General features: G+C 39.5%; 1 protein-coding gene across 1 annotated transcript; it reads left to right on the plus strand.

The window, feature by feature from the left end:
* Positions 1–6,139: 6,139 nt before the first annotated feature.
* On the plus strand, positions 6,140–22,598 carry elovl1a (ELOVL fatty acid elongase 1a). The gene is made up of 8 exons (XM_051698804.1): positions 6,140–6,368; positions 7,945–8,036; positions 10,069–10,259; positions 11,109–11,189; positions 11,342–11,398; positions 11,514–11,619; positions 16,578–16,717; positions 21,290–22,598. Exons 2-8 carry the CDS (start codon positions 7,976–7,978, stop codon positions 21,599–21,601), a joined length of 948 nt encoding a protein of 315 aa, XP_051554764.1. The 5' UTR covers positions 6,140–6,368; positions 7,945–7,975; the 3' UTR covers positions 21,602–22,598.
* Positions 22,599–22,755: the final 157 nt, after the last annotated feature.

Consider the following 22,755-nt stretch of genomic DNA (forward strand, 5'->3'; position numbering starts at 1 on the left):
AAAAAAATAAAATAATAATAATTAAAAAACTGGTCAAAATGTCTTATTTCTTCTAACACATAAGATTGGATAAAGATTCGCTTTTGCACTGATATTCGGGGCCAAATTGAGAATAGATGCTAAGGATGGTCGTAAAACATTCACATGCCCACAGCAAGCGATGTCCTTCATAAAGTCAATGGAGTAAGTCATCTTGTGGTACTCGCGTTGCAGTCGATTGGACCGGCTCACTGAATATTCGCTTGACTGTTTGACGAAACTGCGCACTTATGGATGAATCTACGCACTCTCTGTGCTTATTCCTCCTATTGGCTGGAGTTTGTTTTGTGGAGTATTTCTTGCAAAGACATTGGAGTGATTAAGTCATTTGTTTGCACTTATGTTGCAGCCGAGCGGACCGGCTCACTGAACATTCATTTGACTGTTTGACGTATCTGCACGCTTTTTTGTGATGGTTCCGTCTAGCGGCTGGAGTTTATTTCATAGAGTAACACACCTTCAAGACAGTTTTATGGATGAATCTACACGCTCTTTGTGTTTATTCCGCCTATAGTCTGGAGTTTGTTTTATAGATTATCTTTTGTCATGTAATTCTGTCTCAATTTCTATAAAATTGTTATAGAAACACGGACTTCAGTAATCCGACGGCAAAGTTGTCGCAGGGGTTTTCGTAGACCAGGCAAGACTCCGGGGCCAGACGGCTTTGCCGCTTAATTTTTCAGATGCTACAGAACTGGCACCACTTTTGCTAGAAGTTTATACAGAATCATTAAAGATTGGAAAGCTTCCGCCAACCATGACACAAGCCCGGATCAGTCTGATTCTTAAAAAGGACAAAGATGCATGCGAGTGTAAGAGTTACCGTTCAATTTCCCTGATCCAGCTAGATATTAAAATATTGTCAAAAATGTTGCTAACCGATTAAGTAAAGTTATGACATCACTTATACATATAGATCAGGTTTGGTTATTCGGGGCTGTAACTCTTCTGATAACATTAGGCATTTCATTAATGTCATGGGGCAGTAGTGAACGATCAGGCTCCAGTCGCTGCCATCTCGCTTGACGCCAAAGAGGCATTTGATACAGTAAAATGGGATTATCTTTTTAGGATTTTGGAAATGTACAGGTTCGGGAATACTTTTATTGGGTGGATTAAGTTACTTTATAGCCACCTGGTAGCGGCGGTTCAAACGAATAGATTAATTTCAAATTATTTTACTCTGGATAGGGGCACCCGGCAGGGTTGCCCTCTTTCCACATTATTGTTCTGTCTTGCCCTGGAACCATTAGCAGCCACGATAAGAAAGGAGGATGATTTTCCAGGGGTGGTGGCGGGAGGTGTAGTGCATAAGCTTTTGCTTTACGCAGATGATATTTTATTATTTGTCTTTGATCCTACTAGATCTATGCCTTGCCTCCACAGAATTATTCATTACTTTTCTAAGTTCTCAGGATATAGAGTGAATTGGTCTAAATCCGAAGCTTTGGCTCTGACAGCGTACTGCCTGGTAACGTCTTTTCAGTCGAGCACCTTCCAGTGGCCCAAACAGGGCAGTAAGTATTTGGGTATTTTATTCCCAGCAAATTTGTGTGATTTAGTTAGTTAATTTTGACCCTTAATAAAAAGGTTTTCAAGCGATGTGGACAGGTGGGCTTCATTACATTTATCAATGATTGGGACGGTTAATGTTATTAAAATTAATTGTATTTCAAAATTCAACTACCTGCTACAGTCTCTCCCTATAGATGTTCCCCTCTCTTATTTCAAGCAATTTGATAGCATAGCGAAGCCTTTTATTTGGAATGGTAAACATCCATTACACTTCAATAAGTTACATAGGCCGATTGACAAAGGTGGGCTAGGCCTACCCAAGATTTTGTTTTATTATTATGCATTCGGTCTCAGACATTTGGTTCATTGGTCACTTCCACCTGAGAGAGCCCCTCCCTGGTTTTGAATTGAACAGGAATTTATTGCCCCTATTTTGCCATTGCAAAGCCTTGCTATCAAACTAACCGGAGAAGTCAAGTTACACCCTGTTATCTCGCATTTGCACGCGATATAGACAAAAGTTTCCAGAGTGTTTAACTCGGACATTTATTTAAATGTTGCTTCGAGCATATGGCTGAACCCCAAATTATGTATTAATAAGTCCCCTTTCTGCTGGACAGGGTGGATTGTGCAGGAGGTTAATACGCTCGGTGACCTATATGAGAGTGGAGTGTTGAGATCCTTTGAAAATATGTTCAACATTTTGGGATTCCCAGGTCTCAATTCTTCAGGTATTTACAGCTGTGCCACCTGCTTTGTACTATTTTTGGGAGTAGCATACACCCCCTAAAGTAGCAGATACTCTGGGAGTGGTGATTACTGCTTTTGGAAAAGGTCATGAGGCATCAGTGTATTACTCCCTGCTAATTCAATGTCTGGGGGATGGAGCTTCGGCTTCTCTCAAGAGATTATGGGAGAAAGATTTAGACTTGGTAATGGAGGAGGGAGTGTGGGCCCACCTGCTGGCGATGCCAATCAGAAGATGTGGACACAACCCATGTTTTTGATGGTGTGTTAAGATCCAAGAATTTTGGTTGAGGGTTCAGAGTTTATGTGTGACGTATTGGGCACTCAAATTTCATTTTGCCCCTGACTCTATTTTAAGCGATGGGGCGGTCATTAATATAGGGGATAAGTACATAAAAAATTTGGTCCTAACCAGTGTTATGATCGGCAGACAGGTCATCCTTAGGGGATGGAAGTCGGCTGGAGTGCCCTCATTTCAAGAGTGGTGCACAGAGATGGGCAGGGTAGCAGCATTCGAGGAGATGTCATGTAGAAGGCTAGGCACCTTAGATTTGTTTAATACAAAATGGGGCTGCTATTTGGCCTTTTTGGAGGGCTGACAGGGAGGGGCAGTGGAGAGAGATGTGCAATTTTAAATGTGTGTGATATTTATTATATTTTATATCTATCTATCTATCTATCTATCTATCTATCTATATATATATATATATATATATATATATATATATATATATATATATATAATATCTTTGTGTGTGTGTGTGTGTGTGTGTGTGTGTGTGTGTGTAACTGAAGTTGTGACCACGGGAATATTTGTTGTGGGTCAGGATGGGATTGGGGATTGGGAGGGGGAAAGGGAATAATGGGGGTTATAGTTGATTCTATGAATATATGTTTTGCTTTTCTGTTTCAAATGTGTGAATCAATAAAAAGTGTTAATCTGAAAAAAGAATGTTAAACAAGAGATTGGTTGTGTAGCTAAACGGGCAGAACAACTGCCAGTTCTTCTGATTACAGACACACTGCTTTTATGAACAACATCCACAACATTCCAGAGAAAAAACAAACATATGGAGCTTCTATACATATATCATCTGATTCAGTTTAGTTATATATGTTGGATTACATAAAATTATTGAAGTACTAATTTTGGTTAATTAATAACTGAAATTATGAGATCAAGCAAGAGATCAGGAATCCAAAATCTACCCCTTGAGGTACTACAGTTATTAATCCCACTGAATCCAACTGGCTGCCTGTGGCAGTTTTTTCTGTCATCACACTGTGCCATTTTTTAACATACTTTGTGGTATTCATCCTTTGTTAGCTGTAGTAGTGGCATTTACATGCAAGTAAATGAAAATTTTTAGCACATATTTGTCCATTAAATAAGCTGGTTCAGATCTCGTCATTCATCTTTGACAACTGTAAGCATGTTTTTTTAAATAGTTTTTGTAGTGCCGTTGAGGATTACCTCTACACTGAAAATGAAGCCATTGGTAAAAGGAATCCAAACATCTCTCTGTGACAACTCACATCCACTCTCATCTCTCCCTCTCTTCAAAGTCTTTCGAAGGAGTTTCGGGGAGCCTGATATTCCTTCACTGTGTGTGCAAAGAAGAATTCAGATGGTTGTGTGCCTATTCATTCATGTGTACGGTAATACCTACTTTTTGTACCTCAATATCCTTTGGACATGCTCAATGGGTTGTGTCATCGGGCTCAGTGGGTGTGGCTAAGACTAATAATATAAATTAAAACATTTACATCCCTCTTAAAATCCCCCAAAATTCCTAACCCAATTCTTCTTCTACTGTACAAATTTCAGCATCTAATTCATGCAACCCGCATCGTTTTTCATACACCTGGGAATGAGGTGTCAAATCAACCATCTTAATGTGGAGACATGTGCTATGACTTTTATAAGCAATTGGGCATATATTGTTCAGCTGGCAGGCGAAAAATCAGATGTGTAAATCCCCTAGACTTCACAAGTTATCACATTGCTAATATCTGTGGATCTGAATGGCTCATTTGACCCAGGCTAGCAAGCAGTATCAATCACCATGGCAACTGGCTAATCACACCCTAGCAACCATTCAAGGCACCCTGGCAATCGTATAACAGCATACCCCTGCCTTATCTCAACACCAGAACATCATAGAGACATGGGGGTGCGCTCATTTTCGGGCTAGCAAGAAGCCTTTAAGTATCACCCTGGCAACTGCCTAGGCATGCAGTATGCTAGCAAGCATCCAGAGCACCCTCGCAGCCATATTGAAACTTAACCCAGCCATGGCTCTGCACCAGAAAATTGTTGAGACAAGGGGTTGGGCTCTTTTGAGAGTGTATTTTTCTTTTGGCCCTTGGTGGGGCATTGTGGTAGCGAGTTTTGCGACGGCCAGCACCTATAGAGTTCTAAGTTTAATTTTGGTTAGTATACTTCGGTTTTAAGAAGTGGACAAAGTTCTACAAAGGTCTTTATACAGGCCGAGTTAATCTTGATATCTCTCTTGTTTTTGAACGCATCTCTGGTGTATGTGATGTTGAACACTCATGGTGTTTATTAGTTGACAGTATCTTTGGCAGTGACAACAGAACTGATCTTATCTGGTATTTCAATGAATGTGGTGGAAAGAGGCTCAAATTTAAGAGTGTGGCCCTAATGGTTATAGGGATTCAGCTTTGTGTCCTGAGCTTTCCAAAGTTGAGTAGCCCTAAAATAGTGTTGTTGCTTTCTGTTTTATTCCTAAATGATGAGTTAGAATAAGATAGAATCGTTAGAATATTTATTTCGGGTTTTTTTTTTTTTTTAATATGTGAAATATGATTAAAGCTATTTCATTGGTTTTGTCATAACACTGAGTGTATCAGTTGTCACACTGCTTCTTGTGTCATAGCAAATGGCTGTAGAGTTAAGACTCCCCACTCATGTCAGGATTTTTGTAATATTTCACCTCCTCCCCGACTGAGTCAGTTTGACGGATCCCACACCCTGTCCTCAACGTCTGAGGAACGGGTCAGACCAGTGCTACGGCAATCTATTGAAACTGACTCGGGGATGTTAATGTACCAGCGTAGAACAAATGCCACATGGTAACTCGGAGCTGGATGGCTCACTGGCTTATCACACATATAGTTTATCACACATTGTGATAAAGCATATCTAGATTGAGATGTAAATGGAGGCCCAGAATAGACAGATGTTCATCAGTGCCATACATTGACTGACAGATAAATGTTGATTAAATTATGTAGTAGTTAATCTCTGTGAACCCTTATAAAAGGGTGGCTATAATGTAACATTTCCACATGAAATTCCCTTGTATGGAAAAAAGGTTGATTATTTTATTACATATTCAACCACACTAGACTTTCATGTTACATAGTACATCTGTGATTTATGTTAAATCACCTTTTATTGACTAAAAACTTAATATAGCCTACTCTATAAATGACCAATGTGGAGTCTTAAATCATTCGCATTTACTAGAAAAGTTAACTGTTATTTTTATATATATATATATATATATATATAAATGTGTCATATTTTCTAAGGCTATTACTATTGGTCTTATTCTCAGTGGACAAGCCTTGCACCCATTTTTTGTGACCCTAGGGAAACAAAAGACTTTTCATTGTCAAGCCATCAGCACTCATTTCTCGCCTACTTCCACTGCATGACAAAAACCTTACCAGTTTCAGAGCCAATCACTGACCAGCCTCAGTCTCAACAGCCAATCGTTGGGTTTTGAGGTGGGTTTCAGAAGGAATCCCGAAACCAGGCGGGCGTCGTCTCTTTAGAATGAGCTGCTGCTCCGGTTTATATTGGGCGGGGATTGACTCTTCTAAGTGTTGGCCTGTCACTGCCTTGCACTCTCAGTTAGTACACTGGTGACAACTGCTGTGATTGAAAGTAAAGATAAGGACACTAGGAAAAGTTTCCAGTGAGATCTTTTTGCCCCTGTGGGGCAGTATTTTTTTTTTCCATTTCATTTTATTTATTATGTATTCTTTTTGTCTGGAGTAACTGTAAAAGAGAACCTGAGTGGAAAGAAAGATAACAGGTAAGTTAAAAAGAAGTTTGCGCTTGTCAAGATTTCATTTTTGTGCCTTATGTCTGTTTACATTTTTTTTGTGTGTGTGTACAGTTGACCGTTTGTGGTTCATTTTCATGATGTTTTTATTAATGGTTCCTCTCTAGTGAGTTAATCTGGTTCTATGACGGGATAGTAAGATAACCTTTCTCTACCTCACTAGTTCGACTAGCTTTGCACTATTAGTCAGCGAAGGTCTGGTATTAGAACAGCTTTATCATTACAGGTGATTTTAGAGTGTTTCTTTGAGTGTTCTGGTATTGATTTAGAGCTGGTACTGTAGTGAAATGTTTTTAATCCATCTTAAACCACCTTGTAACTTGTATGATTCAGTGAGAATGAAGAGTTAGTGAGTGAAACAGAGAGAGTTTAGGGAGTAGTTTGTCGTGGCATCATTCAAGTTCATGATCCATGAAGTGTATTTTTAAAGATTTTCTGATCAAAACACTTCTTTTGTGCGTTTATGGTGATTTTGCTCTCTTCTGATAAAACAGGCACTGTAGCAAGATTTGTAGTCCGATAGGCATTATAGGATATTAAAAAGCGTGCTTTGTCGTCCTGTCCCATTGTCTCTGTGATGAAAAACAGCTGTGAAGAATGATATTTAAGTATATAGTCCTGTTTTGTTTGCCTGGTTGGATCCTGCACGTGTTCGAGAGCATGGAAAAACACTGACTTGTCTGTCCATTGAGATCAGTCTGTTGACTTCAGTGAGTTCTCATTTAGCTTTAATGTGTTGCGCAACTCTGATTTTCAACAACTGTATCTGAAAATCAGTTTTGTACATTTGTATATATTGTTACTTACTGCAGCTTAATGGTGCCAAACGAGACTGCTGAAACTAAAGTCATTTTAACAATACTCACTTAAACTTCGCAAAACAGAAAAGTTTCATTATTCATTAACAAAATTGGAGTATTTTGGAAACTGACACAAGCTAAATGTGACTCCTGTTAATCGGCTGAGTGGGCATAGCTATCGGCTTGTTGAAGTTGTCAAATATTAGCCTTGTAATTGTTCTGGCCAAAATATCTATCCAACTAATAATAATTTGTATGAGATGGCGAAAGTGTAAGATATCCTACAAAAAGTTACGACTTTTATCCTCATAGAGACCAAACAATCAACAAACACATTTCAATTTGATACAATACAGGCATCACATTTTAGCTAGCCTCATATCCAATACTTTATTTTAAGAAAGGAAACAAAAAGTCCCAACTCTTACGATTTCACCAACTCATACTAATATTACGACTTGTCATGAGACCAGGTTGATCAGTCACTTGTAGAAATTGCTCTTTAATAAGATGCACATCTTTTAGAATGAATTAGTATGGCTCTATAATCGTTGCAACATCATCTACAAGTGCCTCTCAGGTATGGCTATCTCTTGTTCCCTTGGCCAGCTGTTGCCTGTTTGCTTTTGGTGGGATGTCATTGTTGACTCTGTCCTCCTGATAACAGCATATTACCATCAGCCTTTTCCTGGTGTACTGTCATTGTCTGGGCACGTAGTTTTAACAAATGTACTTCTTTCCTTCAGTTTAATAGTTGTCTGAAGAAATAAAGACAAGATGTTGGGAGAGGTGGTTTCAAACGTATTGAAGTTCTATGACTACCTTCTCAAACGAACTGGTAAGAGCTCATTGTATTAATGCTGTTTAATCATTTTGCTTGAAACTGTAGTGTTGCATCAAACAACTGGTCACAGGTAATGCAGGATTTATTATTCCACTTGTCTAGAACAGGGTTCTCATGGTCATGAAAAACCTCAATATCAGGAAATTTTAAAATTGATGTTCATGCCTGGAAAAGTCATGGAAATTTGTATAGTGAAATATATATATATTTTTTTTCTTTATAGTTTTGCTCTGCTCTACAGTATGTCATTGGCTTAATTGAGTGCTTGTGTAGAGTAATAAACTCAGCAAAAATGAAACGTCCCTTTTTCAGGACACTGTATTTTAAAGATAATTTTGTAAAAATCCAAATCACTTTACAGATCTTTATTGTAAAGGGTTTAAACAATATTTTCCATGCTTGCACAATGAACCATAAATAATTAATAAACATGCACCTTTGGAACGGTCGTTAAGACACTAACAGCTTACAGACGGTAGGCAGTTAAGGTCACAGTTATAAAAACTTAGGACACTAAAGAGACCTTTCTACTGACTCTGAAAAACACCAAAAGAAAGATGCCCAGGGTCCCTGCTCATCTGCGTGAACGTGCCTTAGGCATGCTGCATGGAGGCGTGAGGACTGCAGATGTGGCCAGGGCAATAAATTGTAACGTCCATACTGTGAGACGCCTAAGACAACGCTACAGGAAGACAGGAAGGACAGCTGATCGTTCTCGTAGTGGCAGACCACGTGTGACAACACCTGCACAGGATCGGTACATCCAAATATCACACCTGCAGGACAGGTACAGGATGGCAACAACAACTGCCCGAGTAACACCAGGAACACACAATCCCTCCATCAGTGCTCAGACTGTCCACAGTAGGCTGAGAGAGGCTGGACTGAGGGCTTGTAGGCCTGTTGTAAGGCAGGTCCTTACCAGACATCACCGGCAACTACGTTGCCTATGTGCACAAACCCACCTTTGCTGGACCAGACAGGACTAGCAAAAAGTGTTCTTCACTGACGAGTTTCGGTTTTGTCTCACCAGGGGTGATGGTCGGACTCGCGTTTATCGTTGAAGGAATGAGCGTTACACCGAGGCTTGTACTCTGGAGCGGGATCGATTTGGATATGGAGGGTCCTCCATGGTCTGGGGCGGTGTGTCACAGCATCATCTGACTGAGCTTGTCATTGCAGTAAACCTCAGTGCTGTGTGTTACAGGGAAGACATCCTCCTCCCTCATGTGGTACCCTTCCTGCAGGCTCATCCTGACATGACCCTCCAGCATGACAATGCCATCAGCCATACTGCTCGTTCTATGCATGATTTCCTGCAAGACAGGAATGTCAGTGTTCTGCCATGGCCAGCGAAGGGCCCGGATCTCAATCCCATTGAGCACGTCTGGGACCTGTTGGATCGGAGGGTGAGGGCCTTGGTGGAAGTGGGGCAACATCTTGCAGCAAGAACTGGCAAATCTGGTGCAGTCCATGAGGAGGAGATGCACTGCAGTAATTAATGCAGCTGGTGGCTACACCAGATACTGACTGTTACTTTTGATTTTGACCCCCCCCCCCTTTGTTAAGGGACACATTATTCCATTTCTGTTAGTCACATGTCTGTGAAACTTGTTCAGTTTATGTCTTAGTTGTTGAATCTTTATGTTCATACAAATATTTACACATAAGTTTGTTGAAATAAAAGCAGTTGAAAGGTGAGAGGACATTTCTTTTTTGCTGAGTTTACTTGCTTGTAATCTGTCTGAAAGTCTTAGTCATTTCCACTCTTAAGTATAATAATTTAAATCTACAAATTTAAATCACAAAATTGGTACATGACATACAAATGGATATCTGTCCCAGCAATCTCTGTAAAATTATTTTTGAAAATCCTTATCCATTAGTCATGAATGACTGGAAAGATCATGGGAAAAGTAATTGAAATTAATTGGTCAAATTAGGTGGGAACACTGCTAGAAGGATGTCATGATAGAGTACAGGCACATCTCATGAGGTTGATCAGCTGATGTGTAATTTTCTTCAGATGCCAGAGTGCGGGATTATCCGCTGATGCAGAGTCCCATACAGATGACCCTCATCTTGCTGGGATACGTGGTCTTCGTTCTATATGCGGGACCAAGATACATGGCCAATCGCAAACCTTTCCGCCTCAACACAACAATGATCGTCTATAATTTCTCAATGGTGGCCTATAATGCCTACATTGTTTACGAGGTGGGATAATTTTCTGTTTATTTGTATGTGTAAAGTACTGTGCAAAAGTTGTTTGTGAAAAATGTTGAATAGTGAGAATGTTTTCAAAAATAATGCTGTGAATAATTTTTATTAATCAATTTCATATAAATTGCAGTAAACACAACAAATATTGATTCAGCTTTTTTTGTGACAACCTTTGCCTTTAAAACTGCACCATTTCTCCTAGATACACCTGGACACAGTTCAGATCTCAATTGCTTCTGTCTCTTCATGTAATCCCAGACTGACTCGATTATGTTGAGATCCAGGTTTTTTGGGAGCCATGCCATCTGTTGCAAGACTCCTTGTTCTAATTCTATTCTATTTGCAAAATAAATGTTTGGAAATCTATAACTGAGATGTCCTATTGACATACTAAAGCAGAAGATTTAACATGACAATCTTCAGACAAATCATCTTTGTGAAACATCTAAGACTTTTGCACAGTACTGTATGTCAATGTAAGATGATCTACTTTTGTAGTATAACTAAACTTACTGCAAATTGAACTAATATCTTTGAATAGATCCTCTCCGGTCAAAAGCAGAGCTTAGACAAGATTCAAGAATAATGTATGTCTTTCAGGTGACGTGTGGAAACAAATCTATGTTAAATAATAATCATTGTTTTCAAACGTTTCAAAAACTCCCCCTGTCCTCCATTGGTCGGATAAACACTATTTTAAGCTAGTGTAGGGTTGCTCAAACAAACAAAGCAATATATTCACCCTTAACCATTGGCTTATTTTAATAGATCAACAAACAGTGTTGTCTTTGCGTGTATTGCTAGAGATATTTTAGATCAGCCTGACACTTTCTTTTGTCACAGTTCTTGATGTCTGGTTGGGCAACAACATACACCTGGAGATGTGACCTCTGTGACCCCTCCAGCAGCCCACAAGCACTCAGAGTAAGTACTGCAGCAGCCCTTATCCATTTCATTCAAACTTGTTTTCTTCTTATTCTCAGAAGTGATCATCAACATGACTAAGCAACTCATGATTCGAAAGTGTTCTTTGGTTTGTAAACAATCTATCATTGTGCTTCTCTTTGATTCCTCAGATGGTTCGAGCTGCCTGGTTGTTCTATTTTTCAAAATATGTTGAACTTCTTGATACGGTAAGAATGAATTTTTTCCCCTAAAGTGTATCCTGCTAATGCTGTCTGTGGCATTCGCCTTCCCACCAACTGCAGGATGATTTGTGAATTAACAAGACCTGTGTCTGTTATCCAGGTGTTTTTTGTGTTGAGAAAGAAGCACAGTCAGGTGACATTCCTGCACATCTTCCATCATTCCATCTTACCCTGGACGTGGTGGTGGGGCGTCACTCTCACTCCTGGTGAGTTACTACTGGTGCTTACTGAGTTAAAGCTAATTTATTCTTATTAGCGACCCATTCTCCTTTTAGTTTGCCTAAAAATATGATGAAATGTACTGACATTTTTGTTCTGCTAAGGTGTTCGTTTCGTGATATTTGCTGTTCACGAACATCACTGAAATTCTTGACCAAGGAGAACTCGGCTAGTTGAACAGTGTTGGTGATCGGTTAAAACTAGGGCTGTGAATTTATAAAAAAAAAATTTAATCTAATTAATTATATATGTCGATTATTTAGTCGAAATAATCGCTTATAGTAATTTGCTAAAAAAAGGCCCTCAAATAAAAATAATTTTATATACAGTACTCCGCAGGCATTTTAGGCACTTGAGAAAAATATTGAATCGTGAGGATGTCTTCAAAAATAATGCTGTAAATAGTTTTCATTTATCAATTATCCTCATACTAAAAAAAAAAAGGTTAAATCAATATTAGGTGTAACAACCTTTGCCTTCAATACAGCACCAATTCTCCTAGGTATACCTGGACACAGTTTTTCTTGGTTGTTAGCAGATAAGATGTTCCAAGCTTCTTGGAGAATTCGCCACAGTTCTTCTATCTATTTAGGCTGACTCAATTGCTTCTGTCTCCATGTAATCCAAGCCTAACTCGATGTTGAGATCCAGGCTCTGTGGGAGTCATGCCATCTGTTGTAAGGCATCTTTTCATCTTCTATTCTATTTGCAAAGGGAATGTTGAATCTAAAACTGATATTTCCTACTTGTACACTAAAAGCTGAATATATAAATTAACCATTTGAAGACAAATGTTTTTGTGAAAAATATAATGCGCCTAAGACTTTTTCAAAGTACTGTATAATGATATAAATATAAGAATAATTATGAATAGTTATATTTACATAATTAGAAATATTATATATATAATATACAGTAATAGGATAATTCAGATTATTAAAATTGATTGCATTTTTATGGCAGACAAGTAAAGCATTGATAAGACAATACAAATTTGGCTTTAGAGGGCAATATTGTGATTTCCATATTATTGAACATAAGCCTATCATTGGCCTACAGTTCACAGTAATCCATTTTGCAATTAAATCCGTCAATTTCTTTGGGATAGATTTATTAAAAGGAATTTTCTAAGCATCAGAGGGACGTTTTTGGTGCATCTCACTTTGGTTGCGTTGCGTCATAATCGCAGAATTTTTAGGTCACTGTCTACATAGTTGAAACTTAGAAAAACATCAAGTTCCCTGTTCTCATCTTGTGCTGTCACTGGTGTCAAGCAAGCCTATGGGTGCATCTCAATTGGAAGGCTGCAGCCTCGTTAGGCTGGATATCTGGGTTGCCACGTCATCAAGCATCATCGATTGTGATGATGGAAGGCAGCTTCTTTTCGCAGCCTTCGTTTGCCATATTTTGGAGGATGCATCAGGTGTATCCTTCGTGGCCTTCAGTCACCCACAATCCTTTGCACATGTCCCAAATTATTTTAAAAAAGGGTGGAAAACTAGTCATGACCGCAGAGGCAGAATCCTTTTTTTTTTTTCTTTCTCTCCAAGTTTTTATTTGCATTTGCAGCAATGACAATGTAAAAAAAAAATGCAAGTAGTTTAGACAATACAACAAAATAGAAGACACAAAGCACCAAAAATAAATACATTAATTAATATAAGGACAATTGCATTAATTTAAAAAGCTTTTATAGTTTTTACAAGTCTAGGGTTCTGTTTTTTCATTATTGAAAGGATTTGAATATAAATTCTAAGATCAGTGTTGCAAAATGTATTATATAAAGGCTTTTTTTTTTTTTTGTGACTTTAGCTTTGTGAATAACAAGTTTTGCTGAAATAATTGAGATTAAGGACATTTCTCGTTTTCTGAAGTATATGGGTTTTCTAAAAGTAAAATATCACATGGTTCTAAGCATATGGATTGCCATCTGCACTTACTCATTCTAGCGCTGAATGCTGAGGAGTCTAGGCTACAGCCTCAGAAAGACTGATCTAGACACAGCCTAACTAGGCAGCAGCTTTCCATTTGAGAAGTACCCTAGTGTAGTGTTGTCCAGTTCATGAACGAATCGTTCTTTTGAACCGGTTCTTTTTAGTGAACGAGTTGAACCAGTTCACCAAATCGGACTGAATCGTTTGAAACAGTTCGGGTCTCGAGTCAACACTGATCCACAAGTTACTCTATCTTAACCTGTCTCTCGGATATGCCTGACACTCCGACTTGAAATAAGCAGATAACCGGGAATAATATGATCCTAGAACTGGTGATATCTGCTTTTCCTAACTCTTCTTTGCAATGAACTGCTCCAGCTAGTTCACAAATCAGACTAAACCCTCCAGTCGCAACAGTTCTCGAGTCAACAGTACACTGAAATGCTAACATTGAGCATGCGTGTGATTAAGAGGCGAAATATCTGTTTCTGGTGTATTTTGCTGAACAGCAGAAAATATAACAAAACATACTGGAAATATGTTTGACTTGATTGTATTATCGTTTTATGAACGTATGAAGATGATCTAGTCTACAGTTCTCGAGTCAACAGTACATTGATCCCTGGACAGCAGCTCTCGAGTCAACAGTACAATGAGTCGATCATAGCAGTTCGCGAGTCACCAGTACACTGAACTGAGAATCGCCTCTTTCGGACATTATACTGAGAACTGCTCATCAGTGAGTGATGAGCATACGTGAACTGAATTTAACAACACGTAACTTTTTATATAATTAATCGCACTGAATTAACACGTTAAATCAATAGCCCTGGTTAAAACTAATCATGGCATTCTTTATTTACAAGTGTGCGTGCCAGATGCGATTGTTGCTAGCAAGGTTACTATCGTAACATGAAAAATTGAAAACTTTGAAGCCCGACTCTGTGAGGTTGGTCAAAAGTACACTTTTTTTTTTTTTTTTTTTTTTTTTTTTTTTTTTTATATGATGCTTAACACAAATTTTGCAAAGACAACATGGCCACAAATGCGTAAAGAGAGATTTTGGTGTATATGGAATCAGATCAGGTAAGTTCGCCTAATGTGGAAAGTTCAATAAGACAAAAAAGCGACAGTGCTAAAAGCGGCAATCCAAGCAGAGAAAGGCCTGCATTAATGCTGTTACTTCAGTAGCTGGACACCAGTACATTAAACGTCAGGAGAGTAGACAACCTTCAGTGATGTAACCAACTAACTAATTTTAAAACAAGATTGCACACAAACTCCGCAAAAAAAAGAAACATCCTCTCACTTTCAACTGCTTTTATTTTCAGCAAATTTAACATGTGTAAATATTTGTATGAACATAAAAAGATTCAACAACTAAGACATAAACTGACAAGTTTCACAGACATGTGTGACAAAAGTAACAGTCAGTATCTGGTGTGGCCACCAGCTGCATTAAGTACTGCAGTGCATCTCCTCCTCATGGACTGCATCAGATTTGCCAGTTCTTGCTGTGAGATGTTACCCCACTCTTCCACCAAGGCACTTGCAAGTTCACGAACATTTCTGGGGGGAATGGCCCTAGCCCTCACCCTCCGATACAACAGGTCCCAGACGTGCTCAATGGGATTGAGATCCGGGCTCTTCGCTGGCCATGGCAGAACACTGACTTTCCTGTCTTACAGGAAATCACGCACAGAACGAGCAGTATGGCTGGTGGCATTGTCATGCTGGAGGGTCATGTCAGGATGAGCCTGCAGGAAGGGTACCACATGAGGGAGAAGGATGTCTTCCCTGCAACGCACAGCATTGAGATGGCCTACAATGGCAACAAGCTCAGTCCGATGATGCTGTGACACCACCCCAGACCATGACGGACCCTCCACATCCAAATCGATCCCGCTCCAGAGTACAGGCCTCGGTGTAACACTCATTCCTTCGACGATAAACGCGAGTCCGGCCACCACCCCTGGTGAGACAAAACCGCGACTCATCAGTGAAGAGCACTTTTTGCCAGTCCTGTCTGGTCCAGCGAAGGTGGGTTTGTGCCCATAGGCGACGTTGTTGCTGGTGATGTCTGGTAAGGACCTGCCTTACAACAGGCCTACAAGCCCTCATTCCAGCCTCTTTCAGCCTATTGCGGACAGTCTGATCACTGATGGAGGGATTGTGCTTTCCTGGTGTAACTTGGACAGGTGTTGTCACACGTGGTCTGCCACTGCGAGGATGATCAGCTGTCCTTCCTGTCTCCCTGTAGCGCTATCTTCGGCGTCTCACAGTATGGACATTGCAATTTATTGCCCTGGCCACATCTGCAGTCCTCATGCACCATGCATGTTTATGCAGATGAGCAGGGACCCTGGGCATCTTTCTTTTGGTGTTTTTCAGAGTCGGTAGAAAGGTCTCTAGTGTCCTAAATTTTTATAACTGTGACCTTAATTGCCTACCGTCTGTAAGCTGTTAGTGTCTTAATGACTGTTCCACAGGTGCATGTTCATTAATTGTTTGGTTTATTGAACAAGCATGGAAAACATTGTTTAAACCCTTTTCAATAAAGATCTGTAAAGTTATTTGGATTTTACAATATTATCTTTCAAACACAGTGTCCTGAAAAAGGGACATTTCTTTTTTTGCTGAGTTTAGTACAAAAGCTGGCTTCATTCACCTTGGGTGCTTTAGTTCGTTCGGAAGATAAAAGCTTGGTTTCTTCCATTGTATAGATGTATAATTACACAACATTTGAAACTTGGCTTTCAAAAGCCTGATCATGGACTACTTTTATTAGTGCTTTATTTTGTAGTTTTGTGTGGTTTGATATATTATACCAGTTTTAAAATATGAATATGACTACATACTGGGGATTCTGTCAGGTTCCAACTTATCACAACTATTGTGGATGTGGGCAAAGTAATTAAAAGTATAAAAGTATAAGGTTAATCTAGAACCAGTGTAAACATGTCCTCTCTGGTCATAATGTTAATCTATTTGTTTTCATCTGCAAATGACAGCTGGTGGAATGGGTTCCTTCCATGCTATGGTAAACGCATGTGTCCACGTCATCATGTACACCTATTACGGTCTGGCTGCTGCAGGACCACACTTCCATAAGTATCTGTGGTGGAAGAAGTACATGACTGCAATCCAGCTGGTTAGTGTACATTCTTTTAATGAGCTCTAAATGCATTTGCATCTAATTGACATTTTACAAAAAGTGTTACTGGAATGGCAAGTTATTATATATTTTGTTAATTATGTTGTGCCCTGTTTACTAGGCATTTGTAAAACAACATTTTCAAAATCGACTTGTCGTCTGGGAAACCAACTAATCAGTTTTAAGGAAGCCCTGCATAATTAGGCTAATCTCAAGTTCACCTGACCCGGATCGGGCATGTTTCTCAAGGGGCATTTACGTAAAATGCAACAGAATGGAACAGGATGCATGGATCTTGTGACACGTTTTTAGAAGTTGGACTATTTTAACTTGACACTCTGTCTTAAAAATGCAATGCTCATAGCATGCTAATTAAAGCACCTGTGCAAAAAAAATATAAAAACTAGAAAAATATCAAACAAAAATCTAGATAAACTAGTCATTCTCACTCATTTACTAGTCGATTGTTGGACTGCTAGTCGGTCATCATGAACCATCCCTTCTGTTTACTCCTGGCATTGAAATCCGTATCGGGTGATCCCATCACAAGTGGACTGCTGAGTCAGATTGGTGTTTACACCTGGTATGTACATGCATCTCAAATGCATCTCCTGTGACCACTTGTGATCGTTTTTTTTATAGAGGGGAGGGACATTGAACCTGGCTGCATACTTCACTTTGTCAGTGACCCCTTTAGTGACACCATCTGATCAAACTTACCCGTGAAAAATGGAAAATGCACTAACATATTGCATAGGCTGCGGTAACTGAAAATTCTCCATTTTAATCTTTTTTTAAAACATCGATGGATAATTCAAATCATTTCCCTCATTTTTACAGTTAAACTGTTGAGGGGTCCCATGTGTATTCCAATGGAATAATTCATGGGATATTGTTCATTAAAGTAGGTGATAATTTCTTCATCAATTGTAAGCCTTTCTACTCACTGCGGGAGTTTTCCTTATTTATTCTGGTGAGTGTGTACATCCCGCCACAAGCATGTGTGAACGCAGCATTGCAACAGCTGGCTGAACACATTAGACATGAAGCAACAATACCCAGACTCTCTTATCATTATTCTGGGAGATTTTAATAAAGCTAACCTCACCCGTGAACTGCCAAAATTCAAACAACACATCACATGCCCCACCAGAGAAATAAATATACTGGACCACTGCTACACCACTGTAAAGGATGCATATCGCTCTGTCCCACATGCAGCTTTAGGATGCTCTGATCACTGTCTGGTTCATCTTCTCGTGACAAACAAGCAGAAATTAAAATAAGCTAATCCTGTAGTAAGGACTGTAAAGAGATGGACTAAAGAAGCAGAGCTGGAACTACAAGCCTGCTTTGACTGCACTGATTGGAGTGTTTTTAAAGCTACAGCCACAGACCTTGACAGATACTGTGACATCACTTTCTGTGAGAATATGTGCATCCCCACTAGGACATTTTTAGCATTCAATAATGATAAACCATGGTTTACAGGAAAACTCGAGACAGCTTCGTCATGCCATAGAGGATGCTTACAGAAGTGGGGATAAAATCTTGTACAACCAGCCCAGAAATACACTGAATAAGGAAATCAGAGTGGCTAAAAGAAGCTACTCTGAAAAGCTGAAAAACCAGTTTTCAGCCAACGATCCTGCATCTGTGTGGAAATGCCTAAAAAGTATTACCAATTATAAGACACCTCCCCCTCGCTCTGTAGAGAATCAACAAATGGCTGATGAACTGAATGTGTTTTACTGCAGGTTTGAAAAGCCCAGTCTCACACCCATTCCCCACTCTGATCTTCACTTCACACACACCAACACCTCCTGGAACCCCAGTCCTCCCCCCTTCTGCTACTCAGCCTGCACTTATGGTCTATGAGGAGGATGTGTGCCGGGTCTTCCAGAAACAAAAGACTAGGAACACTTCAGGCCCAGATGGTGTCTCACTTGCCTGTCTGGAAGTCTGCGCTGACCAACTGGCCCCCATCTTCACACAGATCTTCAATGGATCATTGGAGCAGTGTGAAGTTTCCTGCTGCTTCAAATGCTCCACCATCATTCCAGTCCCCAAAAAACCCAAAATCGCAGGACTTAATGACTTCAGACCTGTCGATCTCACATCTGTGGTCATGAAAGCCATTTTAGAGACTAGTTTTGGCCTACCTGAAGGACATCACTGGACCCCTGCTAGGCCCCTTTCAGTTTGCTTACCGAGCAAGCAGGTCTGTGGAGGATGCTGTCAACATGGGACTGCATTATATCCTGCAACACCTCAACAGACCTGGGACTTATGCAAGGATCCTATTTGTGGACTTCAGTTCAGCCTTCAATATCATCATGCCTGATCTTCTCTCAACCAAACTGACCCAGCTCTCCATGCCAACCACAATACGTCGGTGGATCAACATCTTTCTGACAGATAGGCAGAAGCTAGTGAGACTGGGAAAATCACATCCGGGACCCTCACTATTAGCACTAGTGCTCCTCAGGGATGCGTTCTCTCTCCAATTCTTTTCTCCCTGTACACAGATGTCTGCACTGCAAATGACCCCTCTGTCAAGCTCCTGAATTTTGCAGATGACACCACAGTCATTGGCCTCATCCGCGACCGTGACGAGTCTGCATACAGACGGGAGGTTGAACTGCTGGCTGTCTGGTGCGGTCACAACAACCTTGAGCTGAACACGCTCAAAACAGTGGAGATAATAGTGGACTTCAGGAGAAATCCCCACCATCCTGAACAGCACAGTGGAGTAATTCGGGTTCCTGGAGCTGCTGACTCCGTTCTTCTCAGCCATCATTGAGTCTGTACTGTGTACCTCTATAACTGTCTGGTTTGGTTCAGCCACCTAGTCAGACAGAAGGAAACTACAATGGACAGTCATGACTGCTGAGAGGATTATTGGTGCCCCCCTGCCCACCCTCCAAGATCTGTATGTCTCCAGAGTGAGGAAACGTGCAGGTAGAATCACTCTGGACCCCACACACCTTGCCCACTCCCTTTTTGAACTGTTGCACTCTGGCCGGCGCTACAGAGCACTCAGCACTAGGACATCCAGGCACAAGATAAGTTTTTACGCTTAGGCCATTTACCACATAAACAAATAAACTGCCTTCAGGACTCCCATAGTGCAATAATGTGTAAATATGTCATGTGCATATGTAAATTCACTCATATTTAATTCAATAACTGTACATACCCCTATCTTGCACATATATTACCACTTGCACATTTACATACGCCATTCTGTTATATATCCTATTTTTATTTTTATTTATTTTTTGGTCTATTTATGCTCTTGCATTGTTTTATATTCTGTGTCTCACTGTAATGTTCTGCGTGCACTTGCTTGTTTCTCCTGTCACCAAAAAAAATTCCTTGTGTGAGCGAGCACACTTGGCAATAAAGCTCATTCCGATAAGATCACAAGACCTCAGTGTCTGTTGTGTTCTTTACATTTCGATGGCAGAATAAATAGAAAAGGTCAAGAACCCGCAACACAACGCTTTCACAACCGGTGACTGGTTCACAACCTCATTACATAATTTTGTATCCAGATAACGAAAACACATTTGAATTTAAACCTTAGAATGTGGTTAAAATCTGTCCCTGACCACCTCCGAATGTGGTTTCAGTGATCCGTTCACAATGCGTCTTGAGTGCAATTACTCCTGTCGTTTAATGTGGTCAAGTGCTATCCCATTGCGATCCGATCACCAAACGCGTATGTTAATGCCAGGTGAAAAGTGTACCAATGTGTTACTGTATGTTGATAATACGCAATTTATTTTTTAAAAAGCACAGAGAAGTCAGCGCACTGTTGCTTCCAGTAGTTACATTTATTTTAGTTGAGTACCTGTATTAACCTCCGATGTACTTCACATGATTTGTGTCATTGTGTGTTGATATCAGACACTGAAGATGTAGATGATGTTTAGATATTTTATTTTTTATTACAGCTATTGTCTTTTTAAGCGGCATGTTACCAGCAAAGTTTAAAACCTAAACTTTTAATGCAGTGTTTTAGAGTATGGATCTAGAACAATGACTGAAGTATTTGAATCTGAATTTTGTTCATTTGAATTCTAGACACGTGATATTTAACAAAATTGAAGATATTTTGAATGGCAGATAAAAAAAAAAAAACAATTGTGGTGGAATTAGCTGTAAATATTTAGATCATAAAATTATAGGTTCAAATTTTCAGAATGAAAAGAAATCTAGAATTCCAAATACAAATTGGCCAAAATGCTAAATTCGACTAATCACAAAGCTACTAGAATTCTCTGAATTCTGAATATTTACAGCTAATTCCACCTCTATAAAAATCAAAACAATAAATCTGCTGTTTAAAAGTAAAAATAAAAAAAAATAAGCCACAAAATCTTAACAATTTTGTTAAATGTATCATGTCTAAAATTCAAATTGATAACCTTCAGATTCAGATACGTTAGTCATTCTAGTTTCATATAGTGCAATGGTTTTCCTTCACTGTTGTTCAGGACATGATGGCATTTGCACTACAAATATGACCGTTATAATTTAAATTTCTCTCTTGGATTTCCACAGATTCAGTTTGTGCTGGTGTCTGGCCATATCTCTCAGTATTACTTCATGGAAAAGTGTGACTACCAGGTTCCCATTTTTATTCATCTCATCTGGATCTACGGCACCCTTTTCTTTATCCTCTTCTCCAACTTCTGGATCCAGGCCTATATAAAGGGCAAGCGACTACCTGTTAGCAGCGAGGACAAACCCAAACAGAATGGCATTACCACTGTGATTGAGCCGGTTCCAGTGGCCAACAGCAAACACTTGGAAAATGGCACTGTGCACTACACTAATGGATTTGCTCACAATGGGAAAGTAAAGGAGGTTTAAACAGGCCAGTAGCATACAGGACTCCACTGGAACATCACACAGTCGAGAGACATGGTTGTTAGATTATTTTTGTTTTCTTTGTCAAATGTAAAAATGTTTATAATTGTGTGGGAGATGAAACGGCACATTTGATCTGGCAGTGGGTCCCCCTTTCTTTGTATTTATTGAGCATCAGGCTGGGGAGCACAATGCATGAAGAGAATTCATCCGCTGAAGTTGGCTTTGTAGACATCGCTCTGAAACCTGACAGCATATCTTACAGCTGTCTGTAGTTGAATTTGTTGTCCTTGGCTTTTTTCTGGCATATGAGTCTCCCAGTTTGCACACTGTACAGTCCTCACAGATCTAACTCAAACTTGACTGTAAATAAATTTTTCCTCACAGTTTATTGGAAATGTATGAGTTGTCTTTTTTTTTTTTTTTTTAAATGTATGTAACTTATCAGTTAATAAAAGCTTTTTATAATAAATTGTATTTTTGACTTTCGTATGCTCTTTGTGAACAGATAAAGGGATATAGGCATTTTAGATATTAGCAGCATTCCTCAATATACAGTTATGCATGGTAGTGTCCAGTATAGTCTGGAAAGGTCTTACAATGGAGTCTATACATAGGGCAATGGAATTGCTCTGTAGTTCTCACACTCACTATTAATTTTATAGGTCATCAAGAATCTGAACAGCAGCATTGTTAGGATGGAGATGTCTCTCTCATGCACTTGCACCCATGTTCTGTATAAGTTTTTACTCGATCATCTCTAGAAGGTAACCCCCCTGGTTGCCAAAAGTCTTGCAAGAGCTACATGCATAATTCAAAACCATTGTTTATTTGGAGTCCCATGGAAACCCTTCACCTAGACCTAATCTTATTCAAGACAATGAGATTCTTGCGAGATTAGGCAACCAGGGTGTTGCCTTCTAGACACAACCATTGTACTCTTCCTTTTAGTTCTGTAACAGTGTTGAGCTTCTAATTGTAGACTTTTGTATAAATGTGCTGATCCATAGCCGTTTCTCCAGGTGTTGCTTGTCAGTTTTTAAATCTAGTGTATCATTCATTAACATTTAATCATTGCCATATGTAGTTTTTTTGTATTCATAATATCAGTAGACATTTACATAAAATCACCAAGACAGGACTGCAAAATTCCCTCC

This window comes from Myxocyprinus asiaticus, chromosome 5, assembly GCF_019703515.2.
Source record: "Myxocyprinus asiaticus isolate MX2 ecotype Aquarium Trade chromosome 5, UBuf_Myxa_2, whole genome shotgun sequence".
Classification (NCBI taxonomy): Eukaryota; Metazoa; Chordata; class Actinopteri; order Cypriniformes; family Catostomidae; genus Myxocyprinus; species Myxocyprinus asiaticus.